Raw genomic sequence first — 27918 nt, 5'->3', positions numbered from 1 at the left:
AACATTACTACAATTCTGCTTTGAATAGGCAGACCATGTTAATCAGTTTTTTTAGTTGTATTTATATGCAGGTCCTGCTTATTAGGGCCTTTTTTCTTTTTCTTTTCCTTTTTTTATTTTTTTAAATTTTTTTTTGTTTTTTTTGTTTTTTTGGGGGGGTATTTCCATTATGTTTCCAAGATATAGAATGCCATTCTAGGATTCCATTTCCCAGTACCATGACAAAAACAAAATTCTGACTCCATCATCTCTTTCAAACTGATATAACAATATTTTTTCGTCATTTCGCCCCATAAAAAAAAATTAAAACAAAAAAGGTCTATATTTAAAAATGACAAATCAATTGTTCAATGGTTTTATAGAAAGCACAATAGCTATTTTACATCTTCTATACAAAAAATCTCATGGTAGAAATCACCATTTGATCCAACCAATCCATTTTCTACCATGCCCTAATGAAAAAATAATGACAATATAATAACCATTGTCAGCAAAGACTTCATACTTCCTATAACACTACAATAAAATTCTAAAAGAAAGATACACCAACTCCACATCATAAGTCATGAAGGGCCTGTATGGGATTTGATTATAGACCCCTTTAGAATCATTTTTCGCATGATTTTTTTTAAAACTAACGTATTTGGTGTAAAAGAAAAGTGATTGTCAGAGAATTTCACCCACTCTAGAAGTAATTTTGAGAAGTAAGAGGTCAAAAGTGATTTTCCCAAAATCAAGATATCTTTTTCAATGATATTTTAAATTATGCAATATGCTCTCAAATAATTTATGAAACACCAACTTTACACTCAAGACAAGTACCGAGTAATAAAAAGAATATGAGCAACTATTTGATGATTTATTTTTTAAATTTATTAATAATGATATTATTTAATATAGTACATAACAAAAAAATGTTACATTATATTATTAAATATTTTTTATTAAATCATATTACAATTTATATTATATATATTAAATATATGAAATTATTTTATATCCATTGCATATTTGACTAAATTTTATTATATAGAATAATAATACTTTAAATTATGTTATTTCTTTTTCCTCAACAATTTAATTCTTTGAAGCAAAATTCTTTATAACATTGAATGTTAGTTGAAAATCTTTTATTATCAATGTCCTATATTTGTTCAAGTTTTATAATTGATAGTACTCATCTTAAAATGTAAAATACAATATTACCTATTAAAAAAATGTAAAATTCAAGAGTTTTTTTTTTTTTTTTTTATAGGCAAATGAGCAAACATGTATTAAAAGCATCTAAAAGGAGGCAAAGCACAGTACACACGAAGGATACAAAAAACGCCCAATGGTGACAAGAGAACGAAACAAAAACAAGCACCCCTTCCCTTACTTTAAGTTCAACCAATCTACAAAACCTAACATAGACATTATGTGATCCTCTAGCCCAATTTCCAAAAGTATACAAAAAAGCATATTTGATTGAATATAGCATTATTACAAATAATGTTTAGTTGAATATAGCAAAGACAAAAAAAAATGTCTTTCAAAAGATCAAAAACAATTAAAATGCTCATTATTAATTTCTAAATGATATAATGATTTATTTAATTAAAGGTAGATTCTTATATCACAATAAAGGAAATTGGTTGAATTTTGGCATCCCTCTTTTGGTTTCTAACACGTTTACAGCAGTTTAACAACCAAGTTTACGAAACACTTAAATATCACTTGAAGCTTACAATGCTTTTAAAACTATAGTTACCAAATGTTCAACTACTTTACCTCATAGTTGATTTTTCAAAAGCTACAACAATATTCTTAAAAGAGCAACATTAGGAGAACTTTAAGGGATGATTTCCATTTTTAATCATTCTCATATTTTATCACTTATGAAATTTATAAATGGGTTATTTTAATAGTTTATTTGAATAAGAAACACACGGGATAAAAGAATAATGTTTTCCCCCTTGATAGAATACACAACTTACCAACCACATACATCTATGATAATCAGATTCTCCAACTCCACCTAGCATTCTGATGTCGACATAACATGGCATAGGCATGGGTGCAAGATCCTTGTTGGCTTCCCACCTTGCATTAGTATGACAATTTAAAATTGATTTGTTTATTTGTTTTCAACTTCCTTAGAAGATGGTTACATTAGGGAAAAAAAAATAGTATCAGAGATATTCTTACTTTTAATTCATTTCTAATTGATTTTCCTTTTATTGATGTTATATTCAAGACTGTATACTTGTTACTAAGATCCTTGATCCCTAAGCCCCCATATCCTAAATTTGTTGATTGTGAAGGGTTATATACATGGACGCATACCTGTACTTGACACCCAAACCCATGCGACAGAAATGTACATTGATTAGTACATGTATAATAGATACCTTAACAATGTATCAATGACCACAATTTCAGGAAATGATACAAAACAGCATAACCTATATGATAAGTAAATTTAAAAGAAAACCAGCAGCTATCCAAATGTAAGTGCGTGTAAAAGAAGCTGAATAAGAACAAATGAACAATTGAAACCAGTACAAAATGAAAGGGTGCATACCGTAACTCTTCCCAGATAGATAGAGAAATAAGATGGCGTTGGACATAGTCTGGAACATTATTAGCGTCTTTCTTATACATTTCAGCAGACACCTCAAGTGCATCTCTGATGGTGGGCATGTCATTCCGAGAGGTTGCACGACCAATTGCAGTTTTGAGCTGAAATGGCACATTTGAAAGAAGAAAAAAAAATTAGATCGTCCTACAAAATGAAATAAGATATTATTATTATTATTATTATTATTAGAAACAAACAAATGTATTAATAGAAAAACAAAAGAAGGATAAGAGGTCCTCCTTATGAAAACAAACCTGATCAAAAGTAACTAAGCAAACCTCCGCAAAACAAAGAAGGCTATACAAAAAGAACAAAAAGGCCTATACAAGTAAACCAACAGCAGCCCCTATAACCCAACCCTAACGTGTACAAATCGAGAGCCAACTAAGCTGAATTACACTCAAAGGGTAAGGTTTAAAAATGTTTGTACAGTAAGCCCAAAAAGAAACAAAAAAATGAAGTGAGTCCCACAATGAATCCGATGTCCTCCAAGTGTTCTCAAAAATCCTACCATTCCTCTCTTTCCACACAAAGAGAGACAAGCTATCCTCCAAAGAGCCCTTTCTCTAATGAATTCCCAAAACACTTTAAGGAAATCACCATCATATCACAAATAGTGCCTGGTGAAACCCACTCCATCCCAACCTGTAAAAAAATCCTTTGCCACAATCCCAAAGCAATCGGACAATGCAAGAAAAGATGATCAATTGTCTCACTACTACTCCTACATAAGATGCGCCAATCAAGACTAAGGGTTTTGAAAGGTCTTCTCAACTGTAGCAAGTTGTTAGTATTTACCTTTTTAAGTGTCACTAATCATGCAAAGGCCTTGACCTTAAATGGAACTTTTGAATTCCACAGAAAATTAGTTGGGTAGAAGGGGACTGAATCTGGAGAACAGGATAAGACTGAAAAAAATGCCTTAACTGAGAGAAAACTCTTGATGAGAACGGTACCTAAGATCTCATATCTGAAATATAAGGAGGTAGATGGAAATTGGACAATAAGGACATTAATCTTTCAAGATTCTCAATCTTTGTATCTATTAGATTACATTGAAAGGTAAGATCCCAAGACAACGAAGTGTTATTACCAAGGATAGCTAAAATAAGACAGTTTTTGGTAGTGGTAACTCTGAAAAGACTTGGAAATTGTTCACACAAAGGCTAATCCCCCCACCACAAATCTTCCCAAAAAGGGATTTTGGACCCATCACTCGCCACAAAACGAGTATGTGTAGAGAAAACTTGAAGCAATTGTGCAATGGCCTTCCAGGGGCAACAATGTCACCACCTGACTCTATAATAATGAAATAAGATATTATAAGTGAAGATATTATAAATTAAGAGTATCAGAACAAACAAGCAATGAGGAAAAACAAGCAACAATGTGCAAAATCATTTATTGCACACTTTTAGGGAAGCTTCATAAAATAAAATAAAAATTCATATAATTCCATCAGACAAAAAGCGAAGTAGATTGCTCCTATTCAGAATCCTTAAACCAGTAGAAAGTTAGAAAACACCTATGGCCTAAAAAATGAAAACTGAAACTTGACCGATCTCAAAAAGAGAGATAGAGAGACAGAGAGACAGAGAGCATCTAAGCTGAAGAAATTTAAAGCATTAACATTTCAATAGTAATTTTCCCTCTACCAGAATAATAATTCCTTTGGCAACTTCACCAAGCATAAACATACCAATTCTTTGACTGCAATAAACTGCTCCTCAGTCAAATGACATTGCCATCCCTGACAACAGAAATCCAGTAAAAAGTTAGCTCATTCCTGTGAAAAAATATTTAAGCAATATACCCTTTGTAGAGCTACTTACTGAATGTATGTGCTCCCTTATACACTCAACAAATCCACTACCGCCAATTCCTTCCGCATCAGACTCAATCAAAGCTGCAAAAACAATAGAAAATACTTATTCATTTGCAAGACTCCAAACACCACCATTCAAGCAGATTAATTTTCATTAAATAGATTTTGGACCTTAGATACATACCAAGGATTGTACCATATTCAAATGATGAGAGAGGATCATCAGTTGCTCCCAATTTCAAAAGACGCAACCATAATCCCTGTTTAACAAAGCAAATCACAATATTTGAAAATTAAAGTGTAAATAACAAAACTACTAAGAATTCCAGCATCAGAATACTGCATTAAACCAAAATTACAATTTCGCAGAAAATCTGTAACCTAAATGCGAAAGGAGACACCTAGTTTTGCTTATCTTTAGCAAGGTCTTTGGGCACATGCATGACCACTCACACACGAGAAAGAGGGAGAGAGAGGGAGAGAGAGAAAGAGAGGCAGGGGGACACACACAATTCTTAATTGTTTACTAGAAAAAAAAAATTCTCATAGAAATTCTTTTTATGCTTTTTTCTTTTTAGTTGTGATGAATGAGGGGTTTGTATAACACCTTGAGTCTCCATCTCTGGAAATTATACAAAGAACCCGTCATAGATAGAACTAACGACAAAGGAATGTTAGTCACTGCAGAACTCCAACAGAAATGGAACTGAACATGTACTTTCTGGATCTATGAGTATTAACTGAAAAGTAACATATATATAAAATATATAATAGAAGGTGAAAATCAAAAGTTCCACCTGCAGTTTGACTTTGATGTCCAGAACCATGCGTTCCCGTTCTGCCTGCAGAACATAGATATTCATTGTAACAAGGACAATTTTAAAAGTTCGATCACAAGGAACTATTATAATGATGATGTGTAAAAACTTTTTTCCTTCTGATTTTGTTTTTAGCCAGGTACAATGGAGGATTACAACTTACAGCCCTTTCTCTTGGACTCAGACTTTCTGCCTTATCTTTACCCACAAGCACAGAAGGTGAACTGGAAAAGAAAGAAGAAAAGATTGAGGGCAATTCGAAGAGGCAAACAAGTATCCACCAACATGCAAGATAATCAGCCTACAGCTTCACAAAGAAGCAAGGGATATCTCTACCTAGGAGTATGTCTACTTCCTGAATAATCAAAAGCTCCACTTGCTGCTGCAAGAATCTGCTTCCTCTTTTCTTTTTGCTCTTCTGTTCTATTGTTTGAAGGAAACCTATCATAAGTATATTTCGCACCAGATCCTGATAAACCAAAGAAAATCTGAATCTCGGTATCACTACATCCAACTCAAAATGTCACCAACATATTTTATTATCCAACATATTCACAAACTAAACTGGCAATCTCAACTAACATTAACAACCAAAGTACCTGATATTCCAACACCAGGATCCGATATTGTTATAATCTCAGGCTCTACCAAAGATGATGGAAGAATTGACATAGGGTTTTGACCCCTTCCAATTGCATCTTGTAATTTGTCAAGAAGATTGTTATAATTTTCATCAGAACCTAAACCCCTCTCCGCATAATCCAAGAAGCCATGAGAGTCCAAGAACTGAGTTATCTGTATTAAAATGAACAAAATGAAAAAAGAAGTACCTCAGACCAACAATGACAGAATCTAAAGAGAAAAGATGAAGAAAAACATAAAATATAAAACGAAAAATAGAAAAGCTATTCTGAGCATAAAATCAGCAACTATTTATCATAAGAAGAAAAGGAAAAAAAATGAAATTTCAAAAGGCAGCCTACTAAAGGAAAAGAAAAGAAAAGTAAAAAAATATCCATGACTTGCAGAAATTAACCAAAAAATATCAGATTATATGTTGGTGGCTGTAATATAATTTATGAGTGAGCAACAAACATCACCATGGGCTCTGGTGGTTGATTGGTTGATCGAGCGCGCTTCTTCAAGAATGCTTGAGTGTTGAAGACATGTGTTCCCGTATTTTCCTGATAAAAGTGATTTTATCACACAAAAGAAAATAATAATAATAATAATAATAATAATAGAGATTATGGTTAAAAAAAAAAAAACGCCAGAACAATAAAGTAAAAAATAAGAAGGAAATTCCATACAATAAAATTGCGGTAGCCACCCAAAATTGATGCAAAGAACTTCAGGAATATTAGTCTGCACATAAGAAGAGCAATTAAATAAAGATATATGTATTTTCAAAATCTGTCAACTATGAAGTTCATATAAATTAAAAACTCTGATTTGAACATTGAAGTATTGATAGGTACAGTCAAGATAATAATATATTCTAAAGCTCACATAAAAAGGAAATAAATATTTTCCAGATTAAATATTTAAATGTAGCAAAGTAGTTAGACAGCCTTAAGGGCGTCACAAATAAATAAATAAAATGACTCAAGAAACATGCTGGAATAGCAAGTAGAGTTTATCTACTAATACCACTATTCCGCAGATTGATATGCCAGATGAGATTGAATTAAGGGTTTGTTACATGGGTTTTCTAACTGAAATGGGCGTTCCTCTGTCAATCAGTCAGTGGCTTCAGAAACTCTAGCAAGAAGAGTTTATCCACTAATACCACACTTCCGCAGATTGATCTGCCAGATGAGATTAAGGGTTTGGTACATGGGTTTTCTTACAATGAATGGGTATTAGTCTCAGATTTAAGATGGCTGTAGTTTTGGAAAGCACTTAACTTAGGAAATTTTAGTGTCTGTTTGGTTCCTATTTTCAAGAACTGTTTTCTGTTCTTGAAAACAAAAAACATGAAAAACTTGTTTGGGGAAGGGGGTGTGTTTTTGTTTTTTGTGTTTTCCGTGTTCTCAAAAACCACTTTTTTTATAACAATAAAAAAATGTTTTCATTATTTTTTATCTGTTCAAATAATAGATTGTTTTTCGTGTTTTCTCTTCCTTCTTTTTGTGTTTTCTTAGCTGCTTTTTGTGTTTTCACAAAGGTGAGTTCCACCCAACCACCACACCCCCACCCGCAAACCCTTTCTTCTTCCTTAAATTATTGAAATTAATATGTTTACACATGGTTACAAAGTCATTATTTGTTTAAGAAAATTATAACTGGTGTAAAAATTTCAAAATGAAATAATTTTTTTTTAATTTAAATGAATTATGCATATAAAAATTATTTATATATTTATAATATCAAATTAATGGAAGAAAACACTTTATTAATTAAAAAAATAACTTTCAAACATGTTTTTTATTTTATTTATTTTTAAAAAAAAATTATTAACTCAACCAAACATGTTTTTTTTGTTTTTTAGAACAAAAACTATTTTCCATAATTCAGTTTTCAAACACAATTTTTTTTTTTTCTGAAAACATAAAAAACTGTTCTCAAAAACTGTTTTCTGGAACAATTTTCAAAAACAGTAACCAAACAGACCCTTAATTTCCTCGTGTATGAGATCTTCCTAAATTAGATGATGCTACTTCTGGGGGCCTCAGTCAAGCGGAACCTCCCTACCCAAGCTTATTTAATTTGATTGTTAATGTTCTCAGCAGGATGACAAGTAGGGCGGCTGAAAGGACAGGGATTCTGGAATATAAGTGAAATGCATAGTAATTGAGAAGCTCAAATAAAGCAAGCAGGCTGCCTAACAATCCAATGTTGAGAAACGCTGCCTGAAAATTATTCAAGTACTATGGCCCATAGAAATTAATACAAATCAAACATGAAAATCAAAATTTCCATAAAACTTAGTCAAGATTTTCTTAAGAATAAATAAATAAATAATCAGAAAAACGCACTTTATTACATTGAAATAATTAAAAACTTTTGATAGGCAAACAAATATATATTAAAGCTCTACTAAAAAAGTGCATCAAAGTATACAGGACATGTACAAAAGACGTCAAGAAGCAAAGAGAAAAAGGAAGGAAAGGGTAATAAAAAACATAAGCCCCCTTACAATGCCCAACCAATCTACAAGATGGACCATGGACATGAAACCCTTGTCTATATGCCTCCTAACCCACAACAAAAGATTACAAACAAACATTGATTTGAGCACTTGATCCAACTTCTCTTCACCTTAAATGATCATCGATTTCTCTCCTTCCATAATGTCAAAAACACACACAAAGGGACAACCATTCAAACCTACATCCATTTTTTCCCCACAAAAGATCTATGCCAACAAAAGAGAGTTTCTTTAACCAAAGTAGATATCACCCATGCAATCTCAAAGAAAGAAAACACTAACTGTTCTAATACTCTTGCTTTAGCACAATGAAGGAAAATGTGATCAACTAAATATTCTTCTTCTTTGCATAAAAAGTGTACAAATAAAGTTTTTTGGGTTTTCTAAGGCTTATAAATAAAGGTAAGATTAATTGCTGCAGAAAAGAATAATGATGAACAATACTATTTCTTTATAAAAACTTTGCAACCTTCAATAGTGAGACTCCATTATTTCATTTTTAGGTGAGACTCGTAAAAGGCCTTAATGAGACTCTAAGGTTTTCCTATCTCCTCTCTTTCTCACGCTTTTATTTTCTTTTCCTCACTCCTCTCCCTAAATCCTAAAAAAAGTGAAGCCTTAGCCAACTAATTTAACTGTAGATAGCAAGCTAGAAAAAGAAGAAGCTAGGTTCAAGAAATTTTTCTATGGGATTTTGTTAACATGCAAATATTTCTTGTTTGCATGGGTTAGAGGTTCTATGTTATAGTTTTGTGAGTGTCTTTTTATGTTGGCAATTTTGGGGTCAAAATTTCCATATATACTCCCAACTTGAATATTTTGAATCCTCCCTCAAACTCTTGTTCATTTCAAAGATTCGATATTAAAATTGCCACAAGAAATGGTAATATGATCGACCAAGTCTTAAATTGTTATATTTTTATCAAAAATAGGGTTGGAAGCTTAAGGAGTGTCAAAACCTTTGGTTTAATCCATTTGGCCCTAGAGGGCCTACTGAATGATATCACATAATTTTAATAATGTCAAATGATATCACCATTTAGTTGATATCATTTGTTTGTGACTTACATATAGTTTAATTGTTTGGGAGAGTGTTGTTTTATCATTTTTACATGTGCTTTGTTTGTTTGTTGAAAATTTGTAACAAGAAACACAAGAAGATTACATTTGCGTTTCACCTTTTGAAATTTTTACAAGGCGCCTATAAATCCCACCACCCCCCACTCCCCCCTTTTTTTCTCCCAGTCCTACTGCATAACTAAGATTCACTTAAAAGTTTCCTTCTAAGGTCAGATTCCTCATCCTCTCTTATGCCTTTTTTGCTTGTGTTGTTCACCTTTGTCCTCTATTAATGACATTTGCTTGTCTCTTATCAAAAAGAGAGATAGAGAGAGGGGAAAAAACTAGAGGCTTATACATCATGGATCTAAAGGTAATATTGTCTTCATTATGCCTTTAACTATAAACACTAGAATAGAGATGTTTTTTAACACACATGCCTATAACAATATTGAATTCTTTAGGGAAAAATTAGCCAATAGATTGAGGATTAAGTTTTGATTGGACGTCGGAGTGGGGGAAGATTCTAAAAGACTGCTTTCTAAAGCTTTCTAACATCATTGTTAAAAAAGTGCTTGGGTGGCTGATTTACAAGGGGAGGAAGGGGTCAGCACATTAGAACACAAGATTTTTTGGGCTGTTTTTTTTAAATCAGAAACAAAATATTCATTGATAAGGATTTAAAAGTACATGTGAAGAAGGAGGAATTCTTCCCAAATATACGAACTTTGACATATACCTCAATATAGTATCACAAGAAACTATACAAGGGAAAAGCGACTCTACTTCTAGTAGGGATCAATACATCTACAAAAAGAGACGTAAGCTTTGCCTCGCGCCTTGCTATTTTAACCCTTTTGATATTTGAGGCATTTTCACAATTGGAAGTTGGAGATAGTGGAAAAGTTTTGCAGTTATCCATTATTCTATTATCCTTCTTAGTGAAGATATTAATAAATTGTAGTGGAGTGGTCCAAGAACAACTAGTTCTCAATGAAATCTTTTCATGGATCCTAGGACTCAACAACTAAAAGTCTATTCCTAGCTAGTGTACCCTTCTAGGGCACCATCTAAGGTGGGTTTTTCTTCTAAAAGCACATGGAAGAAAATTCTTATGGTGAACCACTTATGACAAGGGGTTGAACTCTTCATGATTGATGCTACCTTTAAAACAAAGTGAGGAATGGGTAAATCATATGCTCACCCTTTGTGGGTGCTCATATAACTAGTGACCTATGCCTTTCTCCTTGTTCAAGGTTTGACAAATGTTAGCATTCATAGAGCCAGGAATATGACAATTCATTTTGTCTAATCCGGTTAAAGAAAAATAGTTGAATCTAGAAACACAAAGACAACTGCATAAACATTCACAAGGCATCCCAGGATCACCTAAGTTGAAGATCATGATCTTCTCCCCAAGGTTTGTTGCCAACTTTAGGATATTGCTCTGATGAATTACCAAAACTAGCTTTCATCGCATCTATCCCCACCACATTGGGATGCAATAACTTCAATAGATCACCACGCAAAGATGATAGATCTGGCTCCGGTATAGGAGGTATTTCCTCTGTTGTCGTAATCCGATTGTATGCAAGGTCAACAACAACAACCTACAACAGAAAAGCAAAGAGAAAACATAAATTTGAATATATCTTATGTTAAATAATCCGGGTACATAAATATATGTATTATTAACCTTAAAAAAATTAAAAACAAAACAAAAACCAAACGAGTGAACAAACAAAAGGAAGAGGCAAAAAAATCATAGGTTTGTAGAAGAATTAAAAGATTTTTTTTTTTTAAAATTTTTTGATAAATGAGCACAAATATATTAAAGGGCGGAAAGCCACAAAGCATACAGGAAGTATACACAGTAGCCTAAAAACAAAAAACATATGAACAAAAACCTCACCACCCCTTAAGGAACGGCAAGCCATTCCAAAAAACCTAAAAGCGAAGAGGACTCCTCTCCCATATACACCTTAACCCAACTCCACAAATTCCATACAAACGAATTTTTCAACTTCTATATAGCTAAAGAGTCCCCCCTAAAGGCTAATCTATTTCTTTCCTTCCAAACCGTCCAAAAAATACACAACGGGATGGAATTCCAAATCTTTTTCCTCTTTTTCCCCACAAAGGGGTCCCTCCAACTAAGTAACACCTCTTTGACTGTCTCTGGGAACACCCAATGAGCCCCAAACAAGGCAAGGACGATCTCCCAGAGGACCCTGACCACTATACAGTGTAAAAGAATATGATTTACATTTTCCTCTTCACAACCACACAAAAAGCAACGATTAGGAAGGTGTCAGCCTCGTCTTTGGAGCCTATCCAAAGTTAGGATCTTCTCCCACGTGGCCTCCCAAGCAAAAAAAACAACTTTGGTTGGAACCTTATCCACCCAAATGCTCTTTTTCGGGAAGGTGATGGCACTAGGGGCTGCTAGCAGCTTATAAGCATCCCTAATCCAAAAAGAACCATGACCCCCTCCTTTCCATATCAATGAGTCCTCTTCTGAAGAAATCCTCAAGTCCCTCAGCATATGAAACAGCTCTCCTATAGCATCCAGCTCCCAATCATTAGAATCTCTGGAGAGTCTAATGTTCCAACCTCCTTGACCAAGGCTAGAATCCCACACTTCATTGACCGTAGCGTTCCTATGGACCGCCAAGGCAAATAGTTGGGGAAAAGTTTGGGACAGCGCCTCATTACCACACCACTGATCAGTCCAGAAATTGACCTTGGTCCCCTCTCCCACCTTGAACCCTATGTTATCCCAACACCAGTTCGCCTCCTTCAAAATCTCCTTCCAAACCCCCACTCCAAACGTTCCGCGAGCTTCATTAGTTCGCCAACCAAAACCCTCATGGCCATACTTCACCCCGATCACCTTCTTCCAAAGGATTTCTTTTTCAAAGGCAAATCTCCAAATCCATTTTCCCAACAAGGCCTTGTTCAAGAGATCAATCTTCCGAATGCCTAGGCCCCCCTTCTCCTTTTGAGTGCACACCACCTCCCAATTGATTAAATGGATTTTCCTTTCCAAGCTTCCCCAAAGAAAGTCCCTTTGTAATTTTTCGAGCTTTTTTGCTACTAGCTTGGGCATTCGAAAGAGAGACAATTGGTAAATAGGTATGCTGGCCAAGGTACTTTTAATGAGGGTAATTCTCCCGCCCTTAGACAAATATTGTCTTTTCCAAAGGGCTAACCTTCTTCTCATTCTTTCTTCCACCCCATCCCACATAGACGAGGCCTTGTGATTGGCTCCAAGGGGCAGCCCCAAATATACTGTAAGAAAAGACCCCACTCTACACCCTAACTCCACTGCCAATTCGTCAATGTCTTCAACCTCCCCAACCGGAATTACTTCGCTTTTAGCTAGGTTTATTTTTAGACCAGAGGCTACCTCAAACCACGCCAAGATCCAACTTAGAGAGGTTAGGTGTTCTTTCCTTGCTTCGCAGAAAATAATTGTGTCATCAGCAAAGAGCAAATGAGACACATTCATCTCCATCCCCCCCCTTCCTCGAAGACTACAGCCTAAAATGAAACCCCCATCAACAGCCCTTCTTAAAAGTACACTTAACACTTCCATACCCAACACAAAAAGGTAAGGAGAAAGAGGATCTCCTTGACGCAGCCCCCTGGAATTGGAAAAGTAACCTGCTGGCACCCCATTAACCAAAATAGAAAATTTTGCAGTTGAAATGCACCACCAAATCCACTCCATCCAACGAGATCCAAAGCCCATCTTGTGCAAGAACTTCATGAGGAAATTCCAATTAATGCTATCATAGGCTTTTTCAATATCCAGTTTACAAATCAACCCTTTCTCTTTACATTTATGCCAAAAATCAATCACCTCATTAGCTATGAGCGAGGCATCCAAAATCTGTTTTCCCCTCACAAAAGCATTTTGGTCCGCAGAGACCACCTTATCTAAAACCTTCTTCAACCTATTGGCCAACACTTCGGCCAAAAGCTTATACAAACCCCCTAGAAGGCTGATGGGCCTGAAGTCCCCAAAGTCCTCAGCCCCACCTTTCTTTGGAATGAGGACTAGGAAGGTAGTATTGAGACTCTTAGCAAAAGATTTCTTGTCAAAAAACTCCTTAAACAGGTCCACAATCTCCTCCTTCACGAAGTCCCAGCAAGATTTCCAAAAGGCCACTGTGAACCCATCTGGGCCTGGAGCCTTATCTCCATTCATTTCCATCAAAGCAGAATGGATTTCTTCCTCAGTGAAGGGCAGCTCCAAGACTTCAGCTTCATTCCGGTTTAGACTTTGAAGGTGCAATCCCTCAATAGCAGCTTTCCAGCCTGGCTCCTCTGAAAGCAACTACTGAAAAGCATTCACAATCCCCTCTCTCACCTCTTGCTCCTCATCCAACCACCCCCATTGATCTTAATTTTATCCAAGGAGTTGTTTCTTCGATGGGCATTGGCCATCCGATGAAAGAAACCTGTGTTCTTGTCCCCTTCCTTAAGCCACAGCTCCCTTGACACTTGTCTCCAATGAGTTTCTTCCAATAACACGCACTTTTTAAAGGTTTCCTTAGCTTCTTCTTTCAGCTCCGTCTCACCTTCTGTCAGACTCCTTTCACTCTCCACCCCATCCCAGAATTCGACTTGTTGAAGGGCTAAGTTTTTATTAACTTCCAGCCTTCCAAACACATCCCTGTTCCATCCTTTGATTTTTTTCCTTCATGACCTTCATCTTAGTAGCCAATCTAAAACTGGCCCTCCCTCTCCCCTAGAAGAATTAAAAGATTTTGCACACAAATATTTTATGGGCGATTAAAAGATTACATGTCAATTAGTTACCAAAACGAGTTGGGTGGAAAATGAGTAAGTTAAAGCATGTGATAAAGTTTATTTCCAAATAGAAATAAGTTAGCAAAACATAAAAAACTATACACACTAATTTATGCAGCCTAATGAAGTCTTACTTATAATTGTGACAAACAGTCCACAGGACTGACGGAGAAATCAATTGAACAAAGAAAACATGGCTTAAATATAAGATGTTCACAGGTGCAGGGACCAACCCAACCATTTATCACAGGCTCAAGACATTTCCAATTAGACATTTGATTTTCTATCTGGATTAATAGGCTTGCAAAAGTTCCAAGTTATAAAATGATTTACATTTGATATTCCATAGATTAACAAATGTTCCATAGATTAAGAAGAACAAGACAATCCCAGTTATACAAGGAGTGAGACTCAATGTTCCATATGGATTGACTGCATCATGCTCTTTTTGCAGCTGAACACATTCCTTTTTTGCCCCTATGTTTATTGATTTTCCAGTATTCCACTTTATGCTCCATAATAGAGATCATATCCTGGACAGAAAATGTAACCGGCATGAACAGAAAGACATGTTCTCATTTCTCAAGTAGCCACACAAATTATTTCTTTAACTTTTACTGAAAAATTTACTATTACTCTTCACTAACTAGGACATAGAATCCAGCAATATTGATTCAGATATAATGTGTATTTAGCTAGCAAATTTCCAGGGAAATTAAGTAACTTACATAAATTCTTGGTGCACATTTTTCCAAGAGGACATGAGATAAATTATTCAATTTCATAAAGTACAGAATAATTCATGTTTAATTGGATAATATGGTGTCTCCGCCAGATAGGATTTTCAGAAAACTGAGAAAAGAAAAGAGGCACAAAATGCCTAAATTGATCATCCAATTCTCATAAAATGGCTAAGGGGCAGGGAGGGGAGGGGCTAAGAAGATGACAAAGGTAGGAAATACTTACCACGTCACACAACAAAGAATTTTTAGAAAGAAAAATACAACATATGAGGGGTGATATAATCCACCAAGAATATTACAATGAATATAAGGAAAAATAAATTAATAAACCACTCAAATTATATGAATTAACTTGGAGAAAAATCACTCATCTGTTCTTTTGATTAGAGTTGTACACTCAGGATTCTTCATCCTTCACATGTACTTCTAAATCATTACTAATGAATATTTTGTTTCTGATAAAAAAAGATATACATATATGAAGTAACTTACACCATCCATTGCCAGATTAGAAGTGTCAACACCTGAATGGAGACCCATCATATATGGTGTAGGAGCATCAATATAGTCCACTCCACTGAAAAATAGTAATGGAATGTATACATGCTTCAGAACAACAAACATAAAAAGATTAGATGAGAGTTTAACTTTAATTTTCAGCAATAATATAACAAGTGAAGCTGAAGTAATATGAAAACCTATACAGAATTCATATGAAGGAAGCATTTAATCCTAGCCCAATAAAAGAGCACTTGTACACAAAGGAGCCAAACCCTACCTGCCACCGGAATGGATAAATTAAATGACATATGGCCTCGGATACAAGAGTTAAAAGTGAGTACCTGCCACAAGCAAAAGCACATTTAATATCTATATTCAAATAAACAAGCAATAGCCACATAATTCACATTTCCAGGCAGTTGTAAACCTAAGCAAAAACAAGAATGGAACCCATAACAAGAAAATTGTAGATTGCAAGAGTAATAAGAGCACTTTTAGCCTAAGTTTTAACTAGTGGGACTTACTAAGGGAGTAAACTAGTACAATAGTAACCAAGATTTTGAATTCAGAAAATAAACTAGTTCATTCGGAAAAAAGTGGCACATAAAATAATTTGTTGAATTCAAGGATATGGATGAAGAGGGTCCACTGCAAGAGAAAAGTTGGGCAGTGTATCGACTTAAGTGAAGTCAGGCTTAGTGAAAGAGTTGCGTTGTCGGTTGGGCCAGCTAATGGTGGATTGCAATGGGCATGGATGTGGGTTGAAGGACAGGATGAAGGGTCTAGTGGGATAGGGGATGGGCCAGTCCTCTAATGATTTTAAAAAGAGTAGGCTTGATTTCGACAGACTTAAGTAGAGTAATGGAGAAGGCTTGGAAAGATATGGTGCTCTATTGGCCCTTAATGTTTGAGAGAGGTTGATTGTCGGCTTGGAGACATCAAAGGAAGACCATCATCTCTATCCGAGTACAATCATAGCTTCATTCATTCGCTGAACCTTGGGAGAGGAGTTCAATGGCAAGGTGGCATCAACGAGGCAACCCGCATCTCTAGTTTTTTGTCCTTCGATCACTAATGAGGTTCTCTTGGACATGATGGCCAAGTTTATAGGTCTTCCTCAACTCTCAATGATTTCTTTGGGGAATAGGGCTCTTCCTCCTTTTCTAAAGATGGGGTGCTTGTGGAGGGTTGTGATACAAAGGGTTAGGGAAAGGGACCTAGGGGTGCCTCTCTAAGCTTCTAGAGGGATCAACGGAAGAGGTCAATGGACTGTTGAGGATGGTTACAACGGATAGTTGTCCGATGGAATTCCCAAAGCACAAAATGAGAGTTGTTGAAGGCTTAGCAAGAAAGAAAGTCATGGAAGAGTGTAAAGAGTAAGATCGAAGAGATAGCTGAGGGAGAGGTGGCCTTGTTAGAGGATTAGCCCTCTAGTAGTTTGGCTACCTTCAATAATTGGTTGTGCATGCAAACAGAGGGATATGAGGTAGATATTCTATCTCTTCTAAGAAAGATAAAAGCCAGAAAAAGAGCTTAGTAAAAGGAGGAAGAAGACAACTTCATCTAAATTTGAAAGAGAGCTGAAGAAACTGGAGTACATAGTGGTCTATAAGGGATCAACAAAAATTGGGAAAAGTATTGGGAAGAAAGGATGGGAACTTGTTGGAAAATAAGAAATCTTTTTTTGTGTTTCCTTTTATTTGATGAGTTTGAATCTTTCCTTACTCCTCAGTAACCAAGTAATAGACCCTATCTCTCTTTAGCACTACCAATCATCTTCCTCGTGGTTAGGTCCTAAAACACAACAATGAGTGGGAAAGAAAGTTACAAAATAATTTTGAGATTTTGTTAATTTACTGATGGACAACAAGTTACATGACATATTTGGGACATGTAAAACAGATGAAAAAATGATATCACAAGTGACTAAAACATTGCCTTTACCACTAATGTGAGTCAAAGACCCATCATGACAACCCTTCTAGGCTCTTGAAAAGGAAGAAGTAAGGGATAAACAAAGGGTTGATGGTAATAGAAGGTCACGAATATGATAGGCAAGGCTTGACAATGAAGGCTAAGAGGAGAAGGAGAAGGAACTACCAGGAATATTTTTTCAGCTCTGATATCATGCTCGAAAATAAGAAATCTTCTTATTAATCATTAAAAATCAGTACACATATATATACTTGTACAATAAATGAAAACCAAATAAGACAGCTGACCTACTCCTTAAATTCTTCCTACAAATCCTCTAAATTACTACTTTCCTAATTTACATAGTCAACTAATTTAAATATGCACAAAATTAGGAATAAATCAAATAAACTCCATGAAATCAGCATTCAGCTAGGAATATTTCTTGGAATTTTAAAGAGGGCAAATGACAGTGATAAGAGGAAACTAATTAAATCCATGGTTGGATCGCAGAAGGTTGATTTGGTTTGCTTAAAAGAAATAAAAATTCAAGAGATGTCAAAGGAGCCAGTATGAGTTGTGGGCAGATTTTTGGAATGGCAATCATGGGTGCTAAGGGTGCTTCTGGCAAGGTGCTAGTTTTCTAGGATTACAAGATGCTAAAGCTTATGGATAGGGAATTGGGAGAACTTTCAATTTCCTGTCAATTCAAAAATTGTTAAGGATGGTTTTATTTAGGCCTTCACAAGGGTGTACGGGCCCATCCTAGGGAAAATACAAATATTTAGAAGGTAAGGGGAATATGAGAATATCTTTGACATTTTTCCCTCTATTTATCTAACAAGCAAGTGCAAATGTGCAAATTCAAATCTTGAAAATGCAGTAGTAATAGTTTTAAAAGGCGCAAAGCATAATATATGGTTCATGTCTAACTGAAGTGAAACTTAGGATGCATATCAATTTCATAAAATATAATTCAAAATCTAATCCAACAACAAGAAGTTTAAGATTCTAAACATACAAAAGAAACTTTCAACAAAAATGTAATGAAATTATATAAATTTCAATATACAATTAGAAATTGTAAAAAAAAAAAAAAAGTGTTAAAAAAGGAAGAATAAAGTAAACGAGGCACGTCTCTCCAACAAAACGCATGCCTTAGCAAGAAAAGCTCTAAAACTAGCAAGTGATTGCGCCTTAGACCTAAACACAACTTTAAGAACTATGCGGCCACTTCACGAAAAAAGGCTGCAACTCACCTTGTCTTTGGAGAGCCTGTGGTTAAGTTTCCCCACGAAGGGCATTTAAGCCCCCTTGTCTTTGGAGAGCCTAACAAATCCTTGGAGTCCCCTGTCGACCCCCTCATTCAGGCAACATCACAATGCTAGGTCAGTGTCATGGTGCTGATGGAGTGGGTTTCGAGAGTCGATGAAGTCCTCGTGGCAGAAGCGGTGGGGTTCGAAGGTAGGTTTTCCTCCCCCCTTCCTCCTTCTCCAAATGGGTCTCCCTCTCGCGGTGTCAGGGGAGCATGTCAGGCAAGGGTGGGGCCTCCCTTTGGGTTTCCAGGTCTTGCCCTTCAACCATTAAGTTTGTTGCTCCAAGATGGGAGGTTGGTGGACCTCACGGGAAGCACAAAGAAGGATTCCTCAAGTAAGGATTTGACAGTTAGGGTAAGGAGGGGGAGGCCAGTAAAGCAATGGAGGCTCGTCGCGTTTCGAAGGAGGAGAAGATTGGCTCTGTTAGCCTTCCCGATAACTTGGTCACGTTCAGTAGCTTTTTGGGCTTGCCAGTGGCGAGAGTTGAAAAGGAAATCAACTTGCTCCCAAGGAAAATGGAGTCAAGAAAAGGTCATGGGATTAAGGTTGCAAGGGGAAAGAGGAATTAGTTTTCGGCTACTTGTTTGGAGAGAGAGATGCGAAAACTGGAATGCTCAGTCAATTACAATTGTTCTCCTCTCTTAGTCAGGGGAAAGAGGAGGGGGCAGTGGGATCTCAATTTCTTAGTTATGAGGCTGTTTTTTTCATTTACAGTTTGGTTGCAAGTTTTTGGTTTCAGAAGGTCTTAGGGGTGTTTTCTATTTTGTGGTATGCTTTAGGCGTCTCTTTTTGGTGTTGTTGGTGTTTTTGTGCTAGTCCTTCCCGCCAAGGTATGTCCGATTGTTCTTAGGGAGCCATGGTTTGGTTGTTTTTAGGGTGGTTGGTATTTAATCTTCCCTCTTCTCTCTTGCTATCCTTTGGGCCTATATTGTATACTTCGTGTGTACTTTTATGTGCCTTTTTGCTAGCACTTTTTAATATATTCTCTCATTTACCTATCCAAAAAAAAAAAGACCATTTCCAATACCCATTTGGCAAGAGCAGCAATCATAATGGCCTTTTTGTTTATTAATGAGAATATTTCCTGTTTATTAAAAAATCAAGATCACGCCTCTAACTGAATGGATAATACCATTTCCTAAAGAAAAGCTTTGAATATGAATCTCAACCATCAAATCTGACACTTAAAATTGCGAAATTTACTGAACAAAGAAATGATTTTCTAATATTATAATTTATGCATGATGGTCATTAACACCAAAAATTAAGTGCTAAAAACACTCAATGGAACCATATCAGGTTGTTCTTACCATGCATGTAATTTATGAAGAGGCTTGTTATCTTCACAATATCAAAATAGCAGTCAAGAGAAAAGAGCTCATCATCAGACAAAACCAAATTGGATCAACATGTAAAAATATTCATTATAGCATAACTCACTAGAAAGAATTTTCAACTATATGAATTCAGGTAATACTTGAAAAATAGAAGTTGTGAAAAAAGGCCCATTCTGATTGACAAAACCAAATTGGATCAACATGTAAGATTATTCATTATTTAGCTTAATTTTCAACTGTATGAATTCAGATAAATACTTGTTTGATCGCAGCAATATCCTCCTTTCAAGTAATACAGCTGTAAAAAATGTAATTAAGTTGTCAACATCCAAGCATTCTACCAGTGGCTGGAATGATATCTGCAGTCAACGGAAAATACATCAATCATCAAAAAATTTGGTCAATTTTCAACTATAACCGCAATTGAATCACAGTCACTGAAAGTAAAAAACACACAGCTAAGTCCAAACAGGTCAAAGGGTCATACATCAGCATGGGGGAGCCCCTCTTTTGGAGGAGCCTCCACAGAAAGCAGGCAGTTCTCAATAGCAAATAGGACTCTATCCTTTCCAGGAGTAGGCAGAGGAACATTAGACACCATATATTCTATAACGTCCCACAGGGGCTTGCTGAAATTGTTGCAGAGCTGAACACATTAAATACAATAAAAAAATAACATGGAAAGTTCCATTTTTACAGGTCAAGTAAGTCTAGTCAAAATCAATGATACAAATCATAAATAAGCAAAATCAGACAATCAGAGACAAAAACTGTACATTTGGCATGAGAAGTTTGAAAATATATGAACATTTACAGAACAATTTTGTAAATTGAGGTTTGGTTAAAATAACTGCTCACTGTGTCACAGATATCAAGCTTTCACGAATGAAGAGATTTTACCTGCTTCCTGTAGGAGAAAAGCAAAGTGCAAATAGTTCCTCCAGTGCATTTCGAAGCATACAGAAACTAGGCAAGCGCGAAACAAGACAAATACACTTGTCAGCAAAGGAATTTGGGGGAATACGATAAGCCTCTGCAATATCATCACTGACTGGATCTCGAAAAGCAATGCAGCTAACATAAATTTTAGAACCATCACCCTCTGCAACAAATTTTTACAACAAACAAAAAATTGGGTGAACAATTGAATAATCAAGCATGATAAAACAAAACTATTAAAAGTTTTAAAAGGAAATTAACAGAGTTTTATAGACAACTACAAAAAAAACAATATGCAATTTTAGAAGAACATAATTAACAAATATTGAGATATCTTTTTTTTGACAGGCGCAGAAAATACATTAAAAGTGCCAAACTAAACTCCCTACAGATACACATGTAGTGAGACAAGACAAAAAACGTCAGGGACTCTAAAAAACACGGTCCCCTCACAAAGACCCCAACCAATCATAAAATCTATCATGTTAGGGGAGCCCAATCTATATGCACCCTAGTCCATAACACAAGGTTTCCAAGAAAGGAGGACTCTAAGGTTCTGATCAGATAATTCCTTCCTTTTGAAAGCATGTCAGCTCCTCTCTTTCCACAAAGACCAAAAAATACACAAAGGGATTATCCTCCACACCCTTTTTTTTTCTGGTTGATCAGAAACTCAATAGAACTTTTCAATTAATTATAAAGGTCAAAAAGGACAAGACACCCTTCCACAAAGTACAAATTTAGATCAAACCAAGAGAATGGAAACTACATGGATCCATATAGCTGAACAAACGAGAGAAATTGCAAAAAGTGAAACAACAAGCAAAACGTATGAAACAAACATTACATAGACTCAAGGAGGCACATAATTCTCCACACCCTCTTTCGCTTCTTTCCTACAAAAGAACTATGTCATCCCAGGAGGAGCATTTTTACGAAGCTTGACATCACCCAAGCAAGGAAAACACCACACTAACACTTCTGCTCTAGAACAATGCAGTAAGATAATGATCTGCTGACTCTTCATCTTCCTTGCAAAGAAAGCAGCAATTCACGAAAGTCCATCCCCTCCTCTGCAACCTATCAAATGTCACCACCTTTCCCCAGTAGGCTTCCCATGTGAAAAACCCTACCTTGGAAGGCACCATCACATTCCAAACAACGCTAGCCTTTTCCGTCCTTTCATTTCTAAGAGTAGAAGGACCTCATTGAAAACTTACCCTTCTTTCCAAACAAACATTGAGATATCTTACCAATGATAGAAACAAACTAGTTTCATCTCTTTTTAAAAAGGAATATTTCCCTCAACATATTTGAAACCTTCCTATTTTCTTGTATTTTTCTCTATATTTATCATTTTTATTTTATTTATAAATTTTACAATAAAATGTCTTATGCTTTAAGGCTTACACCTTGGATCACTTGAGGACAAAACACTTGGCCTTTGCCTTTCAAGTTTTGAAACTATGAATGTAAGTTCTATCTAAACAAGTCTATCCCAAGGTCCCCAACCATAGTATTCCAAAGCAAGTTACAGACTGCATTCCACATGCAGCTTCATGTACCACAGCATCCAGCCTTCCAGTTAACATAGGTACAGAATTGTTGAGCCAAAGTCAAAAGTGGACAATTAAGCAAGAAGCCAAAATACCTTCTCAAATAACCATCCTAAAGTTTAGGAACATGCAGATGACAGCAAGCAGGTAGAGAAAGAAATGCTAAAAAAAGGAATAAATCCTAGCTGAGGGCAACTGTCTCCTCTGGAATTACTAGATTAGGATCCAAATTATCCATATCAAAATGCCCCAAGCAGATAAGTTTCCAAGAAAGAAGCAAAGGAGGATAATGAGAAAATAAGTATGTGATCACACCTAAACATTATGAAGACCAAGTTAAAGGTTAAAGTAGCTCACAAACAAGAGCTCATACTCATCAATGCTCGCGTCATAGTCACAAAAGAGACAATGAACAATAGAACCTTTTTTTTTTTAATCAGAAACGAAATATATATTATATTGATGATAATAATAGCAAAGGTACAAGAGAAGGTTGGGAAGTCCTTCCCGCAAAAAACAGATTTTGATCAAAGTAACAAGACACCCCTCTATACAAAACGATATACAAAGATAACCCCCAACTATCTCAAACTTTTGAATCCCAAATAATAGTAAATGAACAATAGAATTTAGAGCGCACAAACAATGAACGAATAGGCGGTCAACTCAAAAGCAAAACCAATGCACAGTATAGTACGGTGTTTAGCTGCACATTGATGAGTAAAACACTCCTATAAATTTGTTCATCCCCCATGGATGACAAGTCACCAAACATTTGTCCCAGAACTCTGTGAAAAGTAGATGCAGTCACCATGCTTTCCAACATGACCTGATGCACCACAGAAGGAAGGCCAAGTGTGAGATGGTAGAGCAAGGGCCAAAACCAATGGTGATATGGACTCCATATTTTGGCAAAGAGGAGCCAATTGACGGATAAATAAGGAATTAAAACAACGACAGGCCAGTGTTGCGCATTGGTTGCTTCTGTGAGGCATCTCATTGGTCACCTGAGACACCTGTGGCAGAATATTGTAAACCTAAGTGTGAAGTTCTACAATGTACTGAGAGTCAAAAACACTAATGTACTTTTGATAAATTATAATTCTTATTCTAAAAAAAATGCCTAAAGAAGGACCTAGAATGTTGGATAGAAAAGCACTATTAGTCTAGGATACCTTCATAAGAAAGGTCAGTCATGCAAAAACTACTGTAGAGCTCTGGAGTGTTTGTCGAGGAGATGGTAATGTTCTAAGAAATTGTTAAAACCACTGGATTGAAGATCACTGAAATACTTTTGGCTGTCCATACAGGCAGTAGAGACCTATAATTATGAAATCTCCAGTGACAATATAACCTTCAAAGGATTTAGCATCTTAAGAGTCCTGACACTGTAGTGGCTGTGTGGATAATATTAGCAGCCCAGCTACACATGTAGTTACAAGTTGCTAGGGGGTTGGCACATAATAACTGATAAGGTTAAGCAAGGGGCTTGAGATTTTCTAAAGGTTTAGGAACCAACCAAGGAGCTTCACACTACTCAACAATACTGTATTTCCACAGTAGGATTGTCCTTCCCAACTTGAAGAAAAAAACAATGTCAAGTGTAATTAAATTTTTTTATCAGAGCAAACAATGGACAATCTCAACGAAAGTATAAACTGTTGCAATACAAGGGCCAAAAACCTTTTAGGTTAATCAGTTCCAAGTATTTGTATGAAAATATCTGACTTGCAAAACATATACCAGTTAAAACAATGGGATAGCTCCGAGGAAAAGTTGAGACATCATTAGAATCAAACCCTGATGAATAGAACTCCACACCAGCTGGCAGAACACACTGCAATTCAGAACACAGTAACAATTCTGTGTTAATTTCATAGGATAAACTTTCCAAAAAATTATTAGCACTGGAACAATAATAATTACAATTCTTGCCAGATCCACCAGTTCATCTCTACAGCAGCACAAGCAACAACAAGACCATGTTTGGCCCATGGTTTTAACTGCCTAAAAGATCATTCAACACTTTAAAAGAGCTTTACAAAGTGCATGATTGCACATTGAAGCACTTTAAAGTAGAACAGATTTGGAGCACAAAAGTTCTTTTCAATAAAGTTAGAAATGAGATGCTAGTGCATTAGAGCCTTTAGGAAAAGGTTTCAGAGTCTGCTACTTTCTTTTATAAATACTAAATAAAATAAAAATAAAAATAAAAATAAAAACTACTTCTTTACACACAACAATTCAGAGGAACATTGGTTTAGGGCATAAAAGTTCTTTTCAATAAGGTTAAGAGTGATATACTTTTGCATTAGAGCTTTCAGAAAAAGGTTTCAGAGTTTGCAACTTTCTTTTATAAATACTAAATAAAAACAACTTATTTACACAGCTTTTCAAAAGAACATTCTATAGAAACTACAGCTTTGCCAAATGGACACTAAATCCAACAAAATTTCCACTCAACAAGTAAAGAACCAGAATTTCAGAACTGATAGAGAAGTATAGCAGAGAACACATAACAAACTGGCCCCTTCTAAAAATATATATATTCTGACACAAAAAACACATCAAGATGGCAAGTGACACATGCAAAAACAGCATAATGTAAAAACATTGCTGCAAAACTAAATTGTTTTTGGTTTTTGGTAGACAAATCAAAATCAAACACTAGGACAAAATAGAATTTTCCTACCACAAAAATTGTTTCCACATGAATTTTTCAATTCACAAGGAAATCAATTTCTTATTTATCGGAAACAACAAAAATTTCATTCTTTCATGAATCAAAATAAAACAAGGAAGAGTTATTGAAGATAAAAACAAATAAATAAAAGCTAAGGCAAAACTGTAAACAGACAACTAAAACACAAAAAGACAAGTACAACTCTCAAGAGAGAATATGCTTCACAAAAGGCCCCTTGAAGTGAGGCACCTTACTTGGCCAGCCCGTTAGATGATTGGTTATCCAACCTATTAGCTGATTGATTAGCCACATGAGCAAGTATAACAGCTACCCGCATTGTGCGGATAAACCAGTGACCTTAGCAGCTAAGTATCCCATTTCCAAAGTCCTTGCCTTCTCCATGAAACCCAAGAAATAAATTGAGGTAAATCACCTTCCACATGGATATTGTTGAAGCCCAAGGAAGTAATCTAAGACTAACTTTCCAACAATGCCAATAATTCCACCTTAACAGCCAAATTTTCTCCAGCAGGTTTAATGGAATCTTTAACTATCCTACTCCCAGACTTTGAACATTCCTGCTAATACGTAACTGGCATAAGTTCCCCAAAGAGCACCCAGAAAAATTAAATTCAAGGCAACTGAACCAAGACAAGAGGTGGCATTCCACTCAAAATGAAACTCCCAAACCCTCCTACTTACTTGAAAATTGATACTAATCCAGCCAGATCATACTCACAAGGGTTGAAGAGAAAAAAACAGAAGCAAGAGACACTGATGAAGAGGAGGCAAAATACAGCACATCCCATAAAGACTCTATAGGCCTCTATCTATCCTTGAAGATCCTGACATTCATCTCTAGCCAATTCACCTATTAATAAAGTAGGTGTATCATTTGCTAAAATCAACATCATTTATCCCAGATCTAGGAGGATCCAAAAATAATACAGTAAAACAGTGACGAAAGATATTGTTAACTGTCTCATCACTGCCCAAACAAATGATACAATGCACAGGACTAATCTGTTTGCAAGACCTCCTAAGACACAAGATGTCACTAGCATCAATTCTTTTGTTAGCTGCAAACCAAGCAAAAACACCAATTCTAGGTGGACCTTTAGAATTCCAATTGAAGCTGACTGAAGAAGAAGAAACCCAAGCCTTGTATTCAGACAAGGCCTGAAAGAAGCAATGAGTAGAAAAACATCCAGGAGGACAAAGCAACCATATTTTGATATCAAAAAGAGAAGAAGATAACAAGAAGACATGAAGTATGGAAAACAGCAACAGAGAGGTCATAAATCTTCATAGTACAAAAAATTACGCCAAGTACTAAAGTTTCAAGAAAATAGAGGGCCCAGAATGGTAAAAAATGGGCATTCTCAAGTCCCAGATAGCAAATCAAGACTAGCAAATAGATATGGAAAATGTTGCTCTCTCCACTGATAATCTTTCTGAAAATAAGTCTTTGTATCCTCACCAACAAGAAAACAAAAAACACGAAGAAACCCAGGAATCTCTAGGCTCTAGCCCTCCAGGGAAAACAGTTGAACCATCTAATCTAAATGGTTGCATTTCATCTATTTGAGTGTGATTCATAGATAATCTAATAACACAATGCCCAAGAGCATCACTCTCTGTAGGTATCTCCACGGCCACTTACACAAGAAAGCTCTATTCCTCAAAGGAACCTTACCAAATAACCAACCCCCTCCACCTTTTATTCTATGCACCTAATGCCAACCTATCAAATGAACTTTCTTTCCCTCCTTGAAGCCAAACCAAAGGAAGTCTACTGGGTTCTCTCAATCCTCCAAGCTACAATAACTAGAATCTTGAAAACCTAAATAAATAAATAATGTAAAAAAAAAAAAAAAAATGGGAAATGAGGGAACAGCATTTTGTGTAATACTACCTTCTAAGAATAAATAAGGTCTAATCTAACCATCTAGTATTATAAAGATCCTTTCTAGAAACAAATGAGGAGCTTTTAGATTCCTACCTAAAGAAAGACCAAATATAAGCCCATCATAAAAACTGCATCCTAGCATGGCGGCTAACCTATTTAAAAGATTATGGTTGACATTGATTAGCAAAAGGGTGCACTTATTAAGGTTATCCTTAAGCCTAAACACCCACCCAAAAACTAAAGTGTGAGTTTGGCATTTAGAACATCCTCTACCCCTTTCGAGATTTTGGTTGAGGAGGTGGGAGGAAAACTGAAAGGTTGCATTTGGGAGAGAAGCAAAGGTTTCTCCTCTTGGATTAGATTTGGGGAGGCTAGTTTAAGGTACTTACTGGATGGAGTAGAAGCTTGTTGCAGAGAGGTTATTAACCGAGCTTGGGCTTTTGGCTGGGAGGAGGGGAATAGGAAGTATAGGTTGGAGCGTCGTTCGAATGTGGCAGGAAGGTTCATCCTCTGCTCGGTCCGTGATATTGAATCAAAAAGATACAGCATTATTTTTCCAGAGGGGAAGGGACAGTCCCTTGATTGGAACTCTTTGGCCGAGAGGTTGAGAGGTTTTGGGGTGGCTCCATTAGGTGGCTTACAGGCTCCCAAAGGGCCAAAGGTTTTGTTGAGGGAGAAAGAGGGATTGAAGGTTCAGTGGAGGGAGAAAGGGGGGGAGTTGAAATCTTA

The 27918-nt window shown here is 35.9% G+C and overlaps 1 protein-coding gene across 2 annotated transcripts in view; it reads right to left on the bottom strand.

Annotated features, from left to right (window-relative positions):
- The window catches only part of LOC117904961 (DENN domain and WD repeat-containing protein SCD1), a 58257-nt gene that overhangs the window by 15567 nt on the left and 14772 nt on the right, over nucleotides 1-27918 (bottom strand). The window contains exons 2-18 of one of the 2 annotated variants that reach the window (XM_034817793.1): nucleotides 24341-24434; nucleotides 21003-21204; nucleotides 20590-20731; nucleotides 20361-20461; nucleotides 15813-15876; nucleotides 15527-15640; nucleotides 10863-11083; nucleotides 6574-6628; nucleotides 6364-6447; nucleotides 5863-6058; nucleotides 5600-5732; nucleotides 5427-5487; nucleotides 5243-5287; nucleotides 4630-4705; nucleotides 4453-4526; nucleotides 4320-4370; nucleotides 2564-2721 (exon numbers count right to left, since the gene is read on the bottom strand). In XM_034817793.1, the coding sequence (XP_034673684.1) occupies nucleotides 2564-2721; nucleotides 4320-4370; nucleotides 4453-4526; nucleotides 4630-4705; nucleotides 5243-5287; nucleotides 5427-5487; nucleotides 5600-5732; nucleotides 5863-6058; nucleotides 6364-6447; nucleotides 6574-6628; nucleotides 10863-11083; nucleotides 15527-15640; nucleotides 15813-15876; nucleotides 20361-20461; nucleotides 20590-20731; nucleotides 21003-21204; nucleotides 24341-24434 (1871 nt within the window). The remainder of the gene's footprint in view (nucleotides 1-2563; nucleotides 2722-4319; nucleotides 4371-4452; nucleotides 4527-4629; nucleotides 4706-5242; nucleotides 5288-5426; nucleotides 5488-5599; nucleotides 5733-5862; nucleotides 6059-6363; nucleotides 6448-6573; nucleotides 6629-10862; nucleotides 11084-15526; nucleotides 15641-15812; nucleotides 15877-20360; nucleotides 20462-20589; nucleotides 20732-21002; nucleotides 21205-24340; nucleotides 24435-27918) is intronic. The other variant, XM_034817794.1, reaches the window with a different exon arrangement.

The sequence above is a fragment of the Vitis riparia genome, chromosome 17 (assembly GCF_004353265.1).
Source record: "Vitis riparia cultivar Riparia Gloire de Montpellier isolate 1030 chromosome 17, EGFV_Vit.rip_1.0, whole genome shotgun sequence".
NCBI classification, from domain to species: Eukaryota; Viridiplantae; Streptophyta; class Magnoliopsida; order Vitales; family Vitaceae; genus Vitis; species Vitis riparia.
This window is presented reverse-complemented; position numbering and strand designations above follow the sequence as displayed.